Genomic DNA, 21,682 nt, shown 5'->3' with positions numbered 1-21,682 from the left:
CCATCCAGACTTGGAAATATAGAAACATAAAAACATAGAAAACAGGAGCAGGAGTAGGCCATTCAGCCCTTCGAGCTTGCTCCACCATTCATTATGATCATGGCTAATCATCCAACTCAATAGCCTGCTCCCGGTTTCTCCCCATATCCTTTGATCCCTTTCGCCCCAAGAGCTATATCTAACTCCTTCTTGAAAACATACAATGTTTTGACCTCAACTGCTTTCTGTGGTGGTAAGTTCCACAGGCTCACCACTCTCTGGGTGAAGAAATTTCTCCTCATCTCAGTTCTAAATGGTCCATCTTGTATCCTCAGACTGTGACCTCTGATTCCCACCATTGGGAACATCCTTCCTGCATCTACCCTGTCTAGTCCTGTTAGAATTTTATAGGTTTCTATGAGATCCCCCCTCATTCTTCTCAACTGCAGTGCATATAATCTGACCCGACTCAATTTCTCCTCAAATCAGTCCTGACATCCCAGGAATCAGTCTGGTAAACCTTCACTGCACTCTCTCTATAGCAAGAACATCCTTCCTCAGGTAAGGAGACTTATGTGGGACTTTGTCGAAAGCCTTCTGAAAGTCCAAATAAACCACATCCACTTGCTCCCCCTCATCATCTCTCCTATTTATATCCTCAAAATATTCCAGTAGATTTGTCAAGCATGCTTTCCCTTTCGTAAATCCATGCTGAATCTGTCTAATTCTGCCATGTTTTCCAAGTCATCAGCTATTAAATCTTTTAAAATGGACTCTAGAATTTTCCCCACTACCAACATCAGGCTGACTGGTCTATAATTCCCTGTTTTCTCTCTACCTTCCTTTTTAAATAGTGGGGTTACATTACCTACCCTCCAATGTGTAGGAACTGTTCCAGAGTCCATGGAAACTCAGAAGAAGACCGCCAATGCATCCACTATTTCTAGGACCACTTCCGAAAGTACTTTGGGATATAGATTATCAGGCCCCGGGGATTTATCGGCCTTCAATCCCATCAATTTCCCCAAAACCATTTCCCTACTAATACTGATTTCTTCCAGCTCCTCCCTCTCACTAAACCCTGTGTTCCCCTATATTTCTGGTATGTTATTTATGTCCTCCTTTGTGAAGCCAGAACCGAAGTATGTATTCAGTTGGTCAGCCATTTCTTTGTTCCCCATGCTAAATTCCCCTGTTTCTGACTGTAAGTGATCTACATTTGTCTTCACCAATCTTGTTCTCTTCACATACCTATAGAAACTTTTACAGTAAGTTTTTATGTTCCCTGCAAGCTTACTCTCGTACTCTATTTTCCCCTTCTTAATCAATTCCTTGGTCCTCCTTTGCTGAATTCTAAACTGCTCCCAATTCTCAGGTCTGTTGTTTGTTCTGGTCAATTTGTATGCCTCTTCCTTGAATCTAATACTATCTCTAATGTTCCTCCAATCTGTAGGAACTGTTCCAGAGTCTATAGAATCTTGGATGATAGCCACCAATGCATCCACTATTTCTAGGGCCACTTCCTTACATACTCTGGTATGTAGATTGTCAGGCCCTGGGGATTTATTGGCCTTCAATCCCAGCAACTTCCCCAACACCATTTCCCTACTAATGTGACTTCTTCCAGTTCCTACCTCTCACTAAACCGTGTTCCCCAACATTTCTGATAGAATTCTTCATCCTCACCAAGATGGAGAGTGACATAATTGATTCTGAGACTAGGGTCCTGAATCTTAATAAAGGAAACTACGATGGTGTGAGGTGTGAGTTGCAACACAAACTGGAGGAACAGCACCTCATCTTCCGACTAGGCACCTTACAGCCTTCTGGACTGAATATTGAGTTCAACAATTTTAGATCATGAACTCTCTCCTCCATCCCCACCCACTTTCCATTTTTCCCCCTCCTTTTTATTTTTTCCAATAATTGATATAGATTTTTCTTTTCCCACCTATTTCCATTATTTTTAAATGTATTTCCATCCATTGTTTTATCTCTACCCTTCAGCCTTTTTAGATTCCTTCACCCCACCCCACCCCCACTAGAGCGATCTGTACCTTGTTTGTCCTGCTTTCTACCCTTAATTAGCACATTCCTATAGGTAATATCTCCACCTTCAACACCTCTTTGTCCTTTTGTCCGTGACATCTTTTGGTTATCTCCACCTATCACTGGCCCTTTAACTAGCTCTTCTTGTTCCAACCACCCCCCCACCCCCCCGACCAGTTTATATTTCACCCCTTTCCTATTTTTACTTAGTTCTGTTGAAGGACTCTGAACTTCAGGGAGCAGCTAGACACATTAATGTCAACCCGAAAAGTCAACTGTGCTCTTCTCCACCGATGGTGCCAGACCTGCTGAGTTTTTCCAGGTATTTTTGTTTTTGTTTTGGATTTCCAGCATCCGCAGTTCTTTGCTTTTACTTATGTGAGTTGGCTATGTTGGATTGGGAAACATTACTTAAAGGGATGGCGGTGGATAGGCAATGGCAAATGTTCAAAGAACGCATGGGTGAACTGCAACAATTGTTTATTCCTGTCTGGCGCAAAAGTAAAACAGGAAAGGTGGCCAAACCATGGTTTACAGGGGAAATTAGAAATAATATGTAGAGATTGAAATGGATTGGGAGAGGGGTTGGGGGGTAAATGATGTATAGATTATTTCAGCTGGGATAACTAAGGTGGAAATGAAAGATTATGACTAACTGCATTATAATTGCTGAATTTTCAACTTTTTACAAAACATAATGAGAAACTGAGGAAGAAGCAAAGCTTTGCAGGGATGCAGAAACAAAATAATCACGTTCGACTACTCGTGCATTTTGACTTCGCTTCGTTGTCAGGGACCTCATTGTTAAAAAGCAGCTTTTTTCAGTCATTAATGTGTGTAGCTGCTCCCTGAAGTTCAGAGGTATTGTTATTGATATCATTGCCTCAGGGCTGGAGACCCGCTCCCCTGGCGCGTGCCCGGGGAGGACTGTTCCAATGAGGGAGAAGGGAAAAGTGAGGCAGAAAAAAGAATATCCTGTCCGACTGGTTGGAATAGTGAGGAGTGGTCACAGTGGATTGCAAAGGAATAAGGGCTCAGGTTCCGAGTTCACCATCCCTGCAGGTGGAGCTGGACCTGGTGATTTGACCACCCGCTCCGTTTAACTCCCCCGCCCTGGGAATGTTGGTTGCTGCCGCTTTCCCTCTCGCGCTGCTGTCATGGCGCTGACTCAGGGAGGAGGAAAGAAGAAAGTTTGTTATTATTATGACGGTAAGAGAGAGATGGGGACTAGAGACCAAGAGGAGGGGGAGACGGGGAAAGGGGAGAGGGCGGAGAGAAAAAGAGGACGGGGGTGGGGAGGGAGAGAGAAGGGAGGGGAGGGGAGAGGAGAGGAGGGGAGGGGGTGGAGTGCGAGGGGGAGGGGGGAGACCGGCGGGGGTGGGGGAGGGACAGACCGGCTTGGGGAACGGACTAGAGGGAGACCAGGGGTTCGAGAGGGAGGGGGAGAGAGAAACCAGAGGAAAGAGCAAAAGAGAGAAAAAAAAAAGTGAGGGAGAGGGTCTTGCCTTTTGGAGTGGAGCTGTTCTTAGGCTGATCTGGTCTTTCCGGTGGGGTGAGCCCAATCTGAGCTGCCATTTATTGAGGGCGTGGGTGAAGGGATCCTGGGCTGAGCTTGTCTTTGGGTTGGGGTGTGCACTCTATGTTAAGTTAGTCTTTAGGGAGGGTGAGGGAGGAATGCCCCTAATCCCTTAGTCTGGGCAAGAGGATCCTTGTAGCATAGGTAGGAACTATTCAGCCCATCAGGTTTCTGCTAATTCTGACAGTTGGGCCTGAATTTCATGCTTGGTGTGCGTGCCAAGTCGGCAGGCCCAGAAGTGGATGCAAAATGCGCTTCCGCCCACGATTGGCCCCTGAATGCAATTTCTCGCTGGCTGGCCAGATTGCCCTGAGAAAGCCTCAGCTCTGCCGAGGTGTTTGCGAAGAGGGCGGGTGCCATCAAAAGTGTGGGTGGGCGCTTCTAGCGAGTTCCCTGAAGGTAGACGGTTGCTGTGGACCTGCCTCAGGGAGCTGCAGACCTGAACAGTTTAAATGACAAAAAAAATGCACCAAACTGTGTCTGTGTAACACATTCAAGCACCTGACAGCAGAACTCAAAAACCATCAGTCCCCAGATATCTTTTGTTATTGTATTTCAGCCCAGACATTTCGTCCCACCCGTGGGTGAGGTTTTGTTTAAAAACGGACTGCCCACCTGCCTGTTTTGCCCGTGTGCTGAGTGCGAAATCGCATGGGCAACATAAATTCAAAGATAATGGGGTTTTTAATGGTCTTAATTGGCCACTTAATTGTTGGCGGGCACGGCTCCGACCACTGTGCACACCTGCTGACCTCAATATTGCTCATGTGTGCGTTGATGTTGGGACGCATGCCCAACACCATTTTGCGCAATTTCATGTGAGTTCGGGTCGGGCGCACAACTGCCCGATAAACGTAAAATTCTGGCCTTGGTCTCATTTCCATATCCTGTTAAATTTTGCCTTTCTGAATACTTAACCATTTCCTTCTGATAGATTCTGTTTACTCTGTACCACTGGTAGTACATTGTCTGTCCCAACAATCTTTCCAGCGGGAAGGATCCTAAACTTTATTTCTCTATTAACTGTATTCACCAAACATTTTCTTGATTTCCTTTATCAAAAGCCTTACATATTCTGATTACATCTATCAGATTGCTCTTTAACCTTCTCTGCTAAAAGATGTTTCAGGAGCAACCTGAAACCATGTAGGGAATAAAGCCCCCCAGGACTGGCAATGAGACCGCCCTGCAAAGCAGATTACTCGCCTACTCCTGCTTTATCCGAAGTGAGTCAGTAATTTAAATTTGCTAATGAGGCTGCATGTCTCAGATTTTAACAGACTTAATTTGACATCTATTGGGCAAATTTCCCAGGATCGGGGGAAACCCTGCAGCTGAAGGGAGGCAGCATTGCTTGTGGGCCAGGAAGGTCAGGAGTGCTTTGTCTTAATTCTCCAAGCTTACTTGCCTTGGTGGACCCTCACCCCCCACTCTGCCGTTGCTGACCCTCTGGCACCTGCCACTCACTCCCCTTCCTTTGGAACCTAAGTTGAATTGAGGTCAGTGATCAGTACAGGTTCATTCCTGTTAAATGTGTTTCTCTGTGGGATATTGGAGCCAAGTCTAATTTTTTCTTCTCAAATGTCTTCATATTTTTGTTTGGGGTTTCTTGATTGGATCCAGGTGCAGAAATACTAGCTGGTATTTTTTTCCTCTCTTTTCCACTCCCCTGCCCCATTTTTTCTTAAGATTGCTAAAGTCAAGTCTAGTGCCTTGTTACTTCCATAGATGAGAAAATCAAATCAAGTTAGGGATCGAAAACAGAAAATGCTGGAAATACTCAGCAGGTTAAGCAGGTTCTTTGGAGACACAAACAGTTCCTGATTCAGGTTGATGAAAGTTCATCAGAACTGGGAAAAGTTAGAAACGTTAAGAGGTTTTGAGCAAGAAAAAGGGGTGTGTGTGAAAAAAGAACAAAAGGAAGGACCATGACAGGGTAGAAGCCATAAGACATTAAATGGCAAAAGAGTTGGTGCAGGTTTAGGGTAGTGGTAAGACATTTGCATATGGTCTCCATAATGCAGGCGTTGGCTCTGCAGAACACCTCCATTGAGTTCACTAGCATAATCTTGAGCTTTCACTCACCTATCATTTTAATTCTCCACCTTGCTCTCATGTTGACTTTGGTCATTGGTTTCCCATAGTGTTCCAGTGAAGCTCAATATAAGCTTGAGGAACAGCACCTCAACTTTCAGCTGGGTACTTTACAGCTTTCTTAATTCAACATAGAGTTCAGCAATTTTAGACCAGAGTTTTATTTCCTTTTTCTTTGCAGGTTTCGATTTTGCCCTCGTTTTTGTATTTAGTGGCAAGTTGTTTATCATTCTGCCATTCACACCTCCTCTAGACTCAACTTTTGCTTCCTTGCTTGACTTGGTACCACTCCCTTTGGCCTTGCACCATGAATTCTAATTTAATCTCTCTTGTCTTCCACTTTATCACAGAACTTTTTCCTTTCTCCCACTTGCCAGAATTTTCTCTTCTTTATTTCAGGTGTCCAACATCTGCAGTATTTTCGCTTTTGTTTTAGATTAGGGGACCTTGATGATTGCTACTCACTTAGAGAAGTTAGGTTAAACTTGTATCAAACTTTGGTTACACCACTCCGTGCTCTGTTCTGGTCTCTGTATTGCAAAAAAAAGGATATAGAGACACTGGGTATAGTGGATTAAGGAGGATGACACTAGATGTGAAATGTTATAACTCAGCAAACACTAAATAGGTTGGGCCTTTTTTCTCTGGATAGGGTAGATGCGGCAAAGCTGTTTCCACTTGTGGGAGTATCTAAAACTAGGGCCCATAAATATAATGGTCAGTGATAAATCCAGTATAGAATAGTTGAAGATGGCATAGGTGCATTTAAGGGGAAACTAGCTAAGTATAAAGTTCAATCACTTACTTTGGCAGTCTTCCGTCTTGTGAGATGACGGTTTGTGTCTTGGTGGGCAATTAATATGTTAAGCATCACGTGGCTTGGCCCAGGAGCCCCAATCTGTGGGGCAGTTTCTGCCATGTTTGCTACAGAGGAAGACAGTGGGTTGAGATGATGCAGGTATTGTTGGCCTGTTTTCTCTTGGCCGCCTTCTCAGCCAGCTGAGCTTTCTGTTTCTCCTCGCCTCTTCCAATGCCCCTTGAAACAGTCAGCTCCCAGAGGTCATAGCTGTTGGCCACTGTCTCCCAGTTGTAAAGTTAGGCCAAGGTTTATAATAATATGAAATATTATCATTTTTGTTGACTATGTCGTGGGAAGTACTTCTTAAAAAAGTGAAGAAAACTACACACACGATAGATAGGAAGAGTCAGTACAGCCTATGTAAAATTAATACTGTTCAGTCAAATCTCAGTTGAGGTGAAAATGCTTCCGTATACTATCTACATCGCAAAACATAGATGGAAATGAAAGCTTCCCTAAAATCTTTTTTAAAAAACTCGTGCCAGACCTGTAACCAATAACTGAATGGTACCTTAATATTTGTACAAGTCTTGAGCGCTTCAGCAAAATCTTTTCCTCTGTTAATGCTTGAAACATTGTAACTATTGAAAGTTTTACACTAGTATAAGGATAAAAATTGTGTCCAATAATGAAATGGGGCAAATTGTATTGAATTTTTTTCTCTTGGATTTGTAATCAATACAATGAGTTATGTATTTTTCTCTGAGGTGTTTTCTGCTGAAAAAAAACTGAATGAGCAAAAAACTTTGAATAAGAAAAAGCCTATTACACCCACACGGTGGTCAAGAATTGTCACTTGGGTTCAATTGACAGTCTGGGTGCAGACTGCACTAATTTTATAAATCTTTTTATCATTCATGTTTCTACTGAAACACATTTGAACATCACTTGATTTTAAGAGGCTACTCAAAGACCTGAATACGAGAGTTGTACCAAACCAGTATAGAAATGTCAAAAAGGAATAAAACTGGATGGACCACTGGACTTGGACACTGGAAGCAATAAATGGCACACCCAGCCGTGTTGACCCTGCAAAGTCCTCCTTACTAACATCTTGTGCCAAATTGGGAGAGCCATCCCAAAGTTTAGTCAAGCCTGACATAGTCATATTCACAGAATCATACCTTACAGACAATGTCTCTGACACCACCATCACAATCCCAGGGTATGTCCTGTCCAATCAGCAGGACAGACCCAGTAGAAGCAGTGCAGCACAGTGGTATACAGTCAGGAGGGAGTTGTCCTAGAGTCCTCAACATTGATTCCAGATCCCATGAAATCCCAGTACATCAGGTCAAACATGAGCAAAGAAAGCTCCGACTGATTATCAGGTAACACCCTCCCTCAGCTGACGAATCAGCACTTCTCCAAGTTGAACGTCACTTGGAGAAAGCACTGAGGATGTTAAGCACACAGAATGTATTCTGGGTCAGGGACTGTTGTCCACCACCAAGTATCAGCACTACTGACCGAGACGGCCAGGTCCTGAAAGATATATTGGCCAGACTGGGCAAACCTACAGCAGATAGTGATGGAAATAATAAGAGGAAAGGATGTACTTGACCTGGTCCTCACCAATCTGCCTGTTGCAGGTGCATCTGTCTACGACAGTATAGATAGGAATGACCACCACACAGTCCTTGCGGAGACGAAGTACCATCTTCACACTGAGCATATCTTCTGTCGTGTTGTGTGGCGCTACCACCGCCCCAAATGGCATAGATTCAGCACAGATCCAACAGCTCAAGACTGGACATCCAGGAGGCACTGTGGGCCATCAGCAGCAGCAGAATTGTACTCATCCACAATCTAATTTCATGACCCGACATATGCTTCACTTTACCATCAGGCCAGGGGATCAAACTTGGTTCAGTGAAGAGTGCAAGTGGGCGTGTCAGGAGCAGCAACAGGCATAGCTAAAAATGAGGTGTCAGCCTCGTGAAGCTACAACATAGAACTACTTGCATGCCAAATGGCAGAAGCAGAATGCAATATACAGAATTAAGTAATCAAAAATCCAATGGATCAGATCAAAGCTCTGCAGCCCTGCCACATCCAGTCGTGAATGGTGGTGGACAATAACAGGAATAGGAGTCTCCACCAATGTCCCCATCCTCATTGATGGGGGAGCCCAGGATATCATTGTAAAAGACTAGGCTGAAGCTTTTGCAAACATCTTCAGCCAGAAGTGCTGAGTGGATGATCCCACAACAGCCTCCCCATGAGGCCCCCAGCATCACAGATGCCAGTCTTCAGCCAATTCACTCCAGTGATGTCAAGAAACAGCTGAAGGCAGTGGGTACTGCGAAGGTCCTGACAACATCCTGGCGATAATACTGAAGACTTATGGTACAGAGCTAGTCACGCCCCTGGTCAGCTACAACAGTGGCACTACCTGACAATGTGGAAGATTGCCCTGGTATGTCTTGTCCACAAAAAGTAGGACAAATCCAACCTGGCTTATTACTGCCCTCATCTCTTGATCGTCAGCAAAGAGATGGGAGGTATCATCGACAGTGCTATCAAGCGGCCCTTACTTAGCAATAACTTGCTCACTGATGCTCCTTTTGTATTCTGCTAGGGCCACTTGGCTCCTGACCTAATTACAGCCTTGGTCCAAACATGGACAAAAGGGCTGAATGCAAGAGGTGAGGTGAATGACTGCCCTTGACATCAAGGCATGTGTCATCAAGGAGCCTGGCAAAATTGAAGTCAGTGGGAATCGGGGGGACATCTCCACTGGTTGAAGTCACACCAAACACAAAGAAAGATGATTATGGGCAATTATCTCAGTCCCAGAGCAGCACTGCAGGAGTTCCTCAAGGTAGTGTCCTCGGCCCAATCATCTTCAGCTGCTTCATAAATGACCAGGAGTTCGCGGATGATTGCACAACATTCAGCACCATTCGCAACTCCTCAGATGGTGAAGCAGTCTGTGTCTACATGCAGCAAGACCTGGGCTGATAAGTGACAGGTGATACTTGTGCCACACAAGTGCCAGACAATGAGCATCTCCAACAATAGAGAGTCTGACCATCTTTCCTTGACATTCATTTCATTATCATCTCTGAATCCCCCTCCCTGGCTATCACATCCTGGAGGTTACCATTGACCAGAAATTTAACTGGTTCGGCTATATAAATATTGTGATTGGAAGAGCAAGTCAGAGACTAGGAATTTGGTAGTCATTAACTTAGCTCTTGACTCCCCGAGCACAAGTTAGGGTGTGATGGAATACTTCCCATTTGCCTTAATGCGGCTTCCACAACATTCAAGAAGCTTGACACCATGCAGGCCAAAGCAGCTGGCTTGATTGCCGTTACTTCTACTAACCTAAACATTCATTCTCTCCACATCAACACATGGCAGCAGTGTGTACTATATGCAAGCTGCACTGCAGCAACTCATCAAGCCTCCTTCAGACCTGTGACCTCTACCACTTAGTGCAAGGACAGCACATATATGGAAACACCACCATCTGCAAGTTCCCCTTCAAACCACACACCATCCTGACTTGGAACTATTTGCTGTTCCTTCACTTGCTGCATCAAAACCCTGGAACTCCCTAATGGTACTATGAGTGGACTTACACCACATGGTTTGCAGTGGTTCATCACTACTTCTCAGACGCCATTAGGGATGGCTGACAAATGCTGGCTTTGCCAGCCAGTGAAAACTTGCAACAGTAGATAATTCTCAATTGTTGGTAGGGAGTGAGGCCATTTTATGGCTGAGGCTGGTATTTAACATTATACTTTTTAAACTAATGCAGATGATTATGGGAGCTCAGTTTGTGCTGAATGTAATTTGGGCTTGAAATTCCTCAATATTGTACACTGGTTTGGCCACTTTCGGGTGAATTGCACCAGGAAAAAAAAGCAGTGCAACTTCAGGTGCTACGTTTAATCAGGCCTATAGTGGGCTCTCCAATTCATTTTATTTCCAGAGGAAAAATTATTCCTGTCCCAGGGTAATCATGCAGAACTGCATAGGAATGGTACATATGTTGGTTCCTGTTTGTTTTATCCTTTACAAAGCACCTTTCTGCAAATATTGCCTTATTCAAAGAAACCATTGTGTCTCATGAGTATTTGATGATCTTTACATCCTGTAACTTTCAAGCCTGTTTCTTACTAGATTTGTATGCAGTTATTTTTTTCAAGCAGTTAACCAGCACTGCATTAACTACTTTTGTTAAAAGATGTTCCACATGTTAATGGATTTCAGTAATGTGAAATAATGGGCACCACTTGTGAAATGGTGCCTGCCCCAGGTCTTTTCCCTTTTATTTGTTTTTGTGTTTATTTTGAGCCATAGGGTCATAACTGCACAAGAGGAGACCATTTGACCCATCAGGTCTACACTAGCTCTCTGTAAAGCAACTCAATCAATCCCATGCCCCTGCTCCATCCCTGTAGTCCTGCACATTTATTTCCCTCAAGTACCTGTCCAGTTTTTGAAATCATTCATCATCTCCACTACCACCACCCAAGTAGGCTGAGTTCCAGGTAATACCACCTGCTGGGTAAAAACGTTCTTCCTCACACATCCTCCCTCCCCCCCACCACCAAAAAACCTTAAATCTGTTTCCCCGAATCCTTTTACGATCAGCTAATTGGAAGCAGGTTTTATTTTTCTACCTTATCTAAACATGCCATAATCTTTACACCTCTGTTAAATCTTCCCTCAATCTTCTTTGTTTCAAGGGGAACAATTCCAGGTTCTCCAACCTAACCTTGTAACTAAAATCCCTAATACCTGGAACCATTCTGGTAAATCACCTCTGCATCCTTTCAGGAACCCTCATATCATAAAGTGTGGTGACCAGGACTGAATGCAATACTCTAGTTGTGGCCTGACCAGAGCTCTATGCAGGTTAGCACAAGTTCCTTGTTTTTGTACTCAGTAACTCTATCTACAAAGTTCGAGATCCCAAATACTTGGCTAACTACTCCCTCAATATTTGATGCCACCTTCAAAAATCTACATGCATGAACTCCCAGGTCCCTCTTTCCCTACACACTCTTTAGAATTGTACTATTTAGTTTATATTACTTCTCCATATCACTTTTGAAATTCTACCCAATTCCAAAATCCAAGCCATTCATATATTATCAAAAAAGCAGAGGTCCTACCCCTGAACCCTGGGATACACCACTGTCTACCATTATTGTCTGATAAACAACAATTACCACACCTCTGTATTTTTTGTCGTCAAGTAAATTTTGTTCATTTAGGCTGACACTGACCCTCCTATTCCATGATCCTCAATTTTGTTAACTAGCCTTTCATGTAGTACTTTGTTAAATGCTTTCTGAAAATCCATATTGATAACATCCATTGCTTTCCCTTCATCAACCTTCTCTATTACTTCAAAAAATTTCAATTAGATTACTCAAGCATGATCTTTTACAAATCCCTGCTGGCTCTCCCTAATTAACATAAACCTCTCCAAGCGCCCATTGATTTTTTATTCCCCCCCCCCGATTATTGTTTCTAAAACCTTACTTGCCACAGATGTTAAATTGACTGGCCTGTAGTTACTAGGAATGTTCTTATATCTTTTTTTAAAAAGGCTGTCACATTTGCCACAATTCAGTAGTCTGGCACCTCTCCTGTATAAAGGGAGGCTTGGAAGATAATGGCAAGCCCATCTGCTATCTCAACTCCCACTTCCTTTAGCAACCAGGGATGCAGATCACCTGGACCAGGTGACTTATCCACTCTAAGCATAGCCAACCTTTCCAGCAATACCTTCCTATCAATATTCACCTTATCCATCATCTCTCCTATCTCTGTTTTTACCAATGTTTTGTCAGCATGCTCTTCGTTAATGAACACTGATACAAAGTATTCATTAAGTATTCTACTCTTGCCCTGCATATAAGCATATGTCACACTGTTTTGTCTTGAATATATTGCCACTCCACCCTACCCCCCGCCCCCCCAACCCCTTACTATTTGCTTAGTCTTTACATGCTGGTTGAAGATTTTTGGGTTCCCTTTTATGTTAACTGCCATTCCATTCTCATATCCTTTCTTTGTCAGTCATATTTTTCTCTTCCTCTTCTCTTCCCCTCTCAGGTTCTTGCTTGAAGAATTTACCTAACATGCATCATTCACACCATTTTTGTTTCATAATATTCTATATCTCCCTTGTTATTAAAAGCGCCTTGGTTTGGTTCCTTTCCCATTCACTCTTGTTGGAATTTTTATGTTTCTTGTCAGATTTCCCCTTTACTCTAGAAAGAGTTTTAATACCTTTAGATTTAGGTTATTTGCACATTTGTTCTTCTTCCAATTTAAACTCAATGGTGCACAAGGTTGATATGCACACCTTGAGCTTTAAAGTCCGCATCCAGTCTGTCAGAATTTTTTTTATTTTTAAGACTCACCTGATTATTCCAACAACCCCCAACATCTCAAGCTCTCTCCACTAACTTATCCAGAACACTGTTGCCTGCAGTCTTTAAGTCTCACTCACCCATCAGCTAAGACATGAGCCTGGATTTTGCTCTCAGCATGAAGGAACGATTGTTGTTGGTCATCTCACTGACAATTACCTATATATCTTTAGAGGCTATGTCAGCAGAGAATTGCTCTAATTCAGCATCTTTCCTATCCTGGCGTTCTGTACAGGAGAGCTGTGGCCTTTGTGAATAGATCAAGCAACAATGTGGATCTTCATCCAATCAGATTGAAGAATTCGCACTGAGACACATACAGTCTAAACCAGGAAGTGCAAAGCAGAAAATATAAATTAGATTTACATCATGTACAGAAACTGAAATAAAATTGGGAACTGCAGATGGGATTAAAGGAGTGAAATAACAGACAAAATATAAAGAATTTTTTTTTAAATTCTCCAACATTCTTTTTCTTCTGAAGGTGAGACTCCACACTTGTAAAACTATTTTTTCAGGGCCAGAGAGGTTGTTCATGAATTATCACTTAATCATCCCGTTAAAAACTCAGATATTCCTGAATCTGCCAGCTATGAGGACTGCAGTAATACACCCTGTGGAGGGAGAGGGTGTCTCTCATAGCTTCTGGGTTTCCGTGTTTAGCTTCGCATGAACATTCTTCAGAAGTTGCTGTAAGATTTTCTCCATTACAATGGTGAGCACTGATAGGCTCATTGTTATCTCATTGCAAATTCTGGGCCTTTAAATTCAAGACTTTTGTCTATTTTCAGGCCTCTTCATGAGTTCAAATCACTTAATAGCTCAGAAACTTCCTCTAGCCTTATATCCCACCTTGCACTGTCCACTTTTCTGAGTGTTGGCCTGTGTCTCCAGACTCTGATCTTCACTATCACTGTAAGAGCCTTTTGTTATTCCAACTCAATATTGGAATTTTCTTCCCTAAAGCTCCTCCACCTTGCTACATCTCTTGTCATATTTAAAAGGCTCATGTAATCTTAATTCTTTGTGCTTTTGAGCATATGCCAAACCTCATTTCCCAAACCAATTTCCAGGCCAATAGAATTGAGAGCGGCGTGTGATAAAAGGCATGACAGCAGAGCAAGCCTCAGAACAGTGGGAGCTGAGCAGATCTGGAAGAAGGTGCACAGCGGCAGAGCAGGGATTAAGACCTGGAGAAATGAGAGCTGGGCAAGAATGGAGCGGGATAAAAGGCTCTGCAGCAGAGCAGACCCAAGATCAGGAGCTGAGTGAGAGTGGAGCAGGATAAAAGACACTATAGAAAAACAAGCTCATGGTCATCAGGAGCAGAGGCAGAACTTGAGAGTGACATCATAATGTGGAGAGGAAGGAGTGGCAGAATCTGAGGGAACTAAGATTAGTTTGAGGATAAATATTCAATTATGGATGTAAGATAAGGGAATAGAATAATGACAATTGATTTTAAAGTTTTTTTCTAAAGTCTTAAGTTTTATTTCTGATAAATATATTTATAATCCAATAAATGGAGGTATGTCAGGCCGCCTCTGACCCTGGAATGCTCACCCTGCTCCAACTGGGTACTCCAGGATGCTTCTCGTGTCCTGGACAACCATGTGCAGGAATTATCTGCTGAAAGACCTCAAGTTCCAGGTTCTGGAGATTGAATAGCAATTAGAGCCACTGCGGTGCCGCAAGGCTGTGCTTCATGGATTCCCTGTAGCTTAAGGATGTGCAAGCAGAGAGGGAATAAGTGATCGCCAGACAGTCAGGAAGGATCAAGCAGGTAGTGCAGGAGTTCTGAGTGCATTTCACTCTCCAACCTGTTGTTATGGCACAGCCGATGGTAAATGTTGAGCTGCTCAAATCCCAGAGGGAAACTTGAAACAACTGCCACAACCTGTTTTTCAATTTGTATATATTTCAAGATGCGCACCTTAAATTCAGCAGTAATAAGACCACTGTTTCTTATTGGTTTCTTACAAAATTAAATTAAATATTTATTAACAAAATAAATAATTTGAAGCACATACTCAGATCTACAAATTACTACTATGATAACTTCTAATTCTCCTAGTTAATCTAACTCCCAGTTACACTTTGATTAAGGCAACAGTAGGGGACACAGATTTTAAAAGACCCAGGCAAAGAAACATGATAGCCTGAACAATCTAATTCAAAGTGAGTTTTCTTAACTTCAGTTCTTTGTAGACAGCAGCTTGACGCTTAGATGCTGGAAGTTTTTTCACACTTTGTTTAGATCTTAGAATTCCTTCCCTTACAAACAGCCTTTGCTCCTTTATACATTTTTTCCCCTTTGAATGCAAATTCCCATTGTATCACTACGTCTTTACCTCTCTGATAATAAAAATCTGTCACAGTAACAATTTTATCAGTAATGTTTGGGAAAAATAAACACACTGGGCAGAATTTCACCCATGTTGGGTGAGCTCAGCGGGGACAGTCGGGAATCTGACAGCTGCCTGCAATCAGGACCGGAAATGGCGACTTCTCGCTGGTGGGCCAATTAAGCGATCTTCACGCTTGCCCGCGAGTGCGTGTTTCATAATCTCCCTGAGGCACAGAGCTTCCTCAGGGAGATAGTGTTATATAAAAAATAAGAAAATAAAAATGTAATGAAACATGTCCCCTAATGTTACTTTGTCAGATGAACGGACATGTTTTTCAAGTTTTAAAGTTTTTATTGCTTGAGGAAACCTCATCCTGCCTGTGGATGAGGTTTCCAAAAAAAGTGCAAAGGCCGTTTGGCCTTTTTCCCGTGCCTGCCAACCGTAAGGTTGGACGGGCAGTGAAAACTTCAAGTTAATTGATCATTTAATGTCTTAACAGGCCTTTTAATTGTTGACGGGTGTGCTGCTGGCTTCACGTGCCCACTGAACGAAATATCGCATGTCTGCGCGTTGATGTCAGGATGCTCGCTTGACGTCAGTGTGTGTGATTTTACGTTCAAGTGGGCCAGGTGCGTGCCCACCCGCCGAGCTAAAAATTTTACCTAGTTTCTGAACTTCTGGCTAGGTGTAATATTTCACTCCCCCTTTGAAATCCATCTAGTCTGGTTTATTTAAAAATGCAAATGTTCTATTTACACCTATGTTTACCTACTTAACACTTCAAACCTGGCTTATCTTCTAGTACATCAAAGCCTTCAGACCAGCTGCCTTTAATTCAATTAAGTCACGCGTACACACACACACACACACACACACACACACACAGACCTCACTATTACTCTGCAATAAATTCCAATAACATTATGAGAATTATTATTTCTTCCTGACAACCCCCTCCTTATTAAAAAATGAACCATCGTAATTTAAAAAGACAGCTTCATTCCCTGAACACATGTTACTTATTACACTGTTACTAGATCCATGCATTGACATAACAGTATATACACAAATCCTTGATATCAACAGAAATCATTCTAGTCCAGTGTCCAGGTTTTAAATGCCCAATTTTACCATCAAGCTTCAAACTCTTGACCACGCATCTGCAATCAGATTTTCACGTCCTGCTACATGTATAATCTGTAGATTAAATGGTTGCAGTAATAAACTCCATCCGAATAGCCTTGCAGTTCTGTCTTGAAGTTTGTCCAGAAACTTTATAGGATTGTGGTCTGTATAAACAATTGTTCTGACAAATTTTTTGCAATTTCAATTTAATTCAATTTAAATCTCAAAATTCTGCAACGCTAACACCAACCCCAACTCTTTTTCGATCGTTGAATATCTTCTCTGTTGGACATTCAAGTTCAGTGAAAAATACCCTATTGGTTTTTCAATTCCCGTGTCATCTTCATAACAGTACGGCCCTAACACCTATATCACTTGCGCCAATGGCCAACTTAAATTGCTTGGCAAAATTGGGTACTGCCAAAAATGGTGTCATAGTTAATACAGTTTTCAAACTGTCAAATGCCTTCTGACACCCCTGTATCTATTAAAACTTCTTGTTCTTTTTTAATAGTTCTGTCAATAGAGCAACCACATTGCTAAAATTTGGTACAAATTTCCGATAAAACCCACTCATGCCCAGAAATTCCAAAACTTCTCATTTTGTTGTAGGATTGGGGAAATCCACGATAGCCATAACTTTTACATCTCTCGGGGCCACCTTACCATGTCTATGGGAATGGCCTAGATACATAACTTGCGCGTTTACAAATTCACTTTTAGGGAAGTTCACCATCAAATTAGCTTCTTGTCATCGAGTAAATAATTCTTCCAGATGTTGTTAATGCTCCTCCCATGTTTGACTGAAACCTATCAAGCTGTCAATATACATAGCACAATTGCTCAGACCTGCAATTACTTTGTTTGTCAATCTTTGTTGAAATGTTGAAAGTGCATTTTTCATGCCAAATGGCATGGCTTTAAACTGATATAATTCATCTGGCGTCACAAAAGATGATATCTCTTTTGCTGTCTTTGATGATGGTACTTGCCAATATCCTTCTAGCAAGTTAATCTTTGTGATAAATTTTGATTGTCCCACTTTCTCAATACAATCTTCCAACTGTGGTATAGGTTATGAATCCGCTTTTGTCACTGCATTCACCTTTCGATTGTCTACACAGTCTTTGTGTTCCATCCGGTTTCGGTACCAGCAGAATAGGCGAACTCCAGTTACTGCAACTAGACTCAATGATATCATTTTGAAGCATGAATTTGATTTCTTTCTGTACATCTGATAACTTTGCCAGATTTAATCCATAAGAATGTTGCCTGAGCAAAGATGAAACTTCTACACAGATATCATGTATAGCCAAATTTGTCCTCCCGAATTTATTTCCACAAATAGATTTGTGTGACTGCAATAGCTTTCCTAAATCATTTTGACACTTGTCTGGAAGGTAATTAAATATCACATTTAAATTTTCAAGTATTATCCAATTTGATTAGAGGAAAATCAGTTTCAGAATCCTGCACTTCTACTTCTTTCTCATTATCTACCACCACTAACATCTCCTTTTGGTCCTCTTCCCTGTTAAAGTACTTTTTAAGTATATTTACATGACACACCCTCTGCTTCTTTCTTCTACCTGGTATTTATTAAATAAGTTACTTCACTCAATTTCTTTTCAATCCTGTAAGGCCCACTAAACCTTGTCTTTAATGAGTCGCCCAGCACTGGTAACAGAACTAGCACTTTTTCCCCTGCAATAAAACTACGATCTGTAGCCTTCATGTCTGCCTTCATTTCATCACTTCCTGTGATATCTTTAAATGTTCCTTAGCCAACTCACATGCTTGTCCAATCCCTCTGAAATTTGATACATAATCCAGGACAGTAGTTTCTGAATTTTGACCCACCAATTTCTCATGAATCAATTTAGTGGTCCCCTTACCTCATGACCAAAAACTAGTTCAAAAGGACTAAAACCAGGCAAAGCATTAGGAACATCCCTAATAGCAGATAACAAGAATGGAATTCCCCATCCCAATCCTGTGGATAATCCTGACTATACTCCCTCATCATAGTTTTTAGAGTTTGGTGCCATCTTTCCAAAGCCCCTTGTGACTCAGGATGGTAAGCTGTTGAATTAAATTGTTTTATCCCCAAACTGTTTATTTCTTCCTTAAACACCTGTGACATGAAATTCGAACCCTGATCTGATTGTATTTCTTTAAGTAAAGCATATGTTGTAAAAAATTTAGTTAACTCTTGCACAATTTTCTTTGTTGTAATATTTCTCAAAGGTATTGCTTCAGGAAACCTGGTAGACACGTCCATTATTGTCAGTAAGTACTGATTTCCACTTTTAGTCTTAGGGAGGGGTCCTACACAATCATTCGTGACCTAGTGGAAGTTCTTCAATTGCTGGAATTGGAATTAAAGGTGCCAGCTTAATCATTGCTTGTGGTTTCCCTATCACCTGACATGTTCTATAGAATTTGATTATATCCCTATGCAATCCAGACCAAAAAAGTATTTTGTATTTTCGTCCATGTCTTTCTAATTCCTAAATGTCCCCATTTCATGGGCTATCCTCAGAATCTCATTTCCTTTTTCCAAATGGTATTACAATCTGATGTTCCTCCCTCCAGCTTTCATTTGCTGAAACATGATACAGCCTCCATTTTCCCGTTAAAACATTACCCTTAAGGTAATAACATTCTGGAATACATTTTGCCTCTGTTTCTGAGTAAGCTGTCTGATATAATTGTTGTATTTGTGAATCCTCTTTCTGCAACTCCACTAGCCTTGAGTTAAACATTTCAGTTGAACTGTCCTCTGTTCTTTCTTCCTGAACAATGTTATCAAACACAGTGTCAGCTAATTGACTTCCACGCCTTCTCTCTGCACTTGAACTTCCTATCCTTCTTGTTTCAACCGATAAGCCTGTGATCTCATTATCACACAATCTGGAAACCATCCAAGGTGCACTCTCTGCAACATTTCTGTTGAAAATACTTCTGCAGGCTGCTCAACTACTATAGGCATCACTCACACCTGGGACCCAGCTAAATCATTACCCAAAATAAATTAAACCGCTGCAATGGACAGTTTTTCCACTACTCTAACAATCACCTCATTTGTTCTCCACTTTTTAAATTTAACTTCCACAATGGAACAGGTTTAGTAGCTCCATGAACCCCACTTATTATCACCTGTTCCTGCAATACTCCCTCTGAACAACAAATGTCACTATCCCACGACATTAAGGATTGACTTAAAATTTTAACATTTTTACCTATTCACCCTGAACACATGGAAAGACTTTCCTTTCACACACAAAATCTTTAAACATTTCTGCCACCTGCTCCTCAGAATTCTTTTGGGTAAATTGTGAACACTTATCACTGATTCTCCCTGTTTACCTGTACACAAACCATTGTTTTTTCCTGTGCCTGAACCTCAGAATCCACAGTACTTTTACTTCCAGAACTTTTCCGTAACCTTACAATTCCAATAGATTTTCCTTGCAATTTTCAGCACACAGATTTCCTATGTCTAACTTTATTACAACGAAAACACCTCAATTTTTGAATGTCACTTCTACCCTCAGCAACTTCCTTTTTATTCTGAGAAAAAGCTTTCTGGGAATTTCCAGTTACTCGCCTTCTCTGACTATCCACCTTCGCACTCTCTATCCTTTTCTGATTTAAAAGGGTGACAGAAAAAAGATTTACCTGTATGAACTAACTCATAATCATCAGCTATCTCTGCTGCTTGTCTTACCGTTACAATGCTCTGTCTGTTCACATGAGTTCTCACTACCAAAGGAATTGAATCTTTAAATTCTTCTAAAAGAATTACCTCTCTAAGAGCTGTATATGTTGTCTCTATCTTTAATGCCTGTATCCACTAGTTAAAATTACTTTGTTTTACTCATTCAAATTCAATATAAGTTTGCCCAGGCTGTTTTCTCATATTCCTAAATTTCTGCCTGTATGCATCAGGAACCAACTCATAGGTACTCAAAATAGCCATTTTTACCACATCACAGTTCACCGACATTTCTTCTGACAGTGAAGCATAAACCTCATGTGCTCTACCCACCAACCTGGATTGAAGTAACAATGTCCAGTTTTCCTGTGGCCATTTCATCTGTTTAGCTATCTTCTCAGATGAAATAAAGAATGCTTCCACATCTCTTTCCTCAAACTTTGGAAGAGCTTGTACAAATTTTAATGTCTCCCCACTGGGTTCTGACCTATAAATATGTCCTTGTTCATCTACTGGCGTCTATTTTTTAACTGCCTGCATTTTAAGCTGGAATTTTTGCTCTCTTTTTCTCTTTCCTCCTTTTCTAACCTTGCCATTTCTAATTCTATTTCTTGTTTTCTTTCTCTCCTGCTTTTCTGACTGTTCCCTTTGAAATGCCCTTTTCTTTCTTTTTCTTTTTATTACTCTGTCCTTTTCTTTTTCTGCAGACTCTAGCTCAATGTTTTTTTCATTTGCTTGTTCAGGTTCAAGCTTCTTCATTTCTAACTGAAGTCTTGCTACCTACAGCCTTGACTTACTTGTGTCAGGTATCACTTCCAACTCTTAATGCTGTGCTATACCTTCAATTATATCTGGTTTCTTTGCCCCTGCAGGTAACCCCAATTGTAACCGATCCGCCAATTCCATTAACTTGACTTTAGTTATCTTTTGTAAACCAGCCATAGTAATAACTTCAACTCCCAGACAAGTCTTAGTAACGGCCAAAACCATTTTGCTGTCTTACCACTTAAAAAAAAAACCTCACGCCAGCTCTTGAATTCAAAGTGCTTCTCATACTTGTAACCTTAAGATTCACCAACTCCAAACCAATCAAGAAATTTCAAATATATTCTGCAAAGAGCCCCCAACTTTATTATGGCACAACCGATGGTAAATGCTGAACTGATCAAAGCTCAGAGGGAAATTTGAAACAACTGCTGCTACCTGTTTTGTAATTTGTATATGTTTTGAGATGCATACCTTGAATTCAGTAGTAATAAGACCACCGAGTCTTATTGGTTTCCTCCAAAACTAAATTAAACATTTATTAATAGAATAAATAATTTGAAGCACATGTATATATCTACAAATTACTACTATGATAACTTCTAACTCCCCTAGTTAATCTAACTCCCAGTTACACTTTCATTAAGGCAACAGTAAGACACAAATTTTAAAAGACCCAGGCAAAGAAACCTGATACCCTGAACAATCTAACTGAGAGTGAGTTTTCTTAACTTCAATTCTTTGTAGACAGCAGTTTGAGGCTTA

At 41.4% G+C, this 21,682-nt stretch overlaps 1 protein-coding gene across 4 annotated transcripts in view; it reads left to right on the top strand.

Moving 5' to 3' along the window:
• Positions 1 to 3,163: 3,163 nt before the first annotated feature.
• Positions 3,164 to 21,682, top strand: part of LOC121278385 (histone deacetylase 2) — an 81,708-nt gene continuing 63,189 nt past the window's right edge. The window contains exons 1-2 of one of the 4 annotated variants that reach the window (XM_041188752.1): positions 3,171 to 3,237; positions 18,682 to 18,723. In XM_041188752.1, coding sequence (XP_041044686.1) covers positions 3,186 to 3,237; positions 18,682 to 18,723 — 94 coding nt within the window. In that variant the 5' untranslated portion in view covers positions 3,171 to 3,185. Of the gene's footprint in view, positions 3,238 to 18,681; positions 18,724 to 21,682 lie in introns of all 4 variants that reach the window. The other 3 variants (XM_041188749.1, XM_041188754.1, XM_041188753.1) reach the window with 3 other exon arrangements.

The sequence above is a fragment of the Carcharodon carcharias genome, chromosome 5, assembly GCF_017639515.1.
Source record: "Carcharodon carcharias isolate sCarCar2 chromosome 5, sCarCar2.pri, whole genome shotgun sequence".
Classification (NCBI taxonomy): domain Eukaryota; kingdom Metazoa; phylum Chordata; class Chondrichthyes; order Lamniformes; family Lamnidae; genus Carcharodon; species Carcharodon carcharias.
Note: the sequence above shows the minus strand (reverse complement) of the source record. Positions and strands in the feature narration are given on the sequence as shown.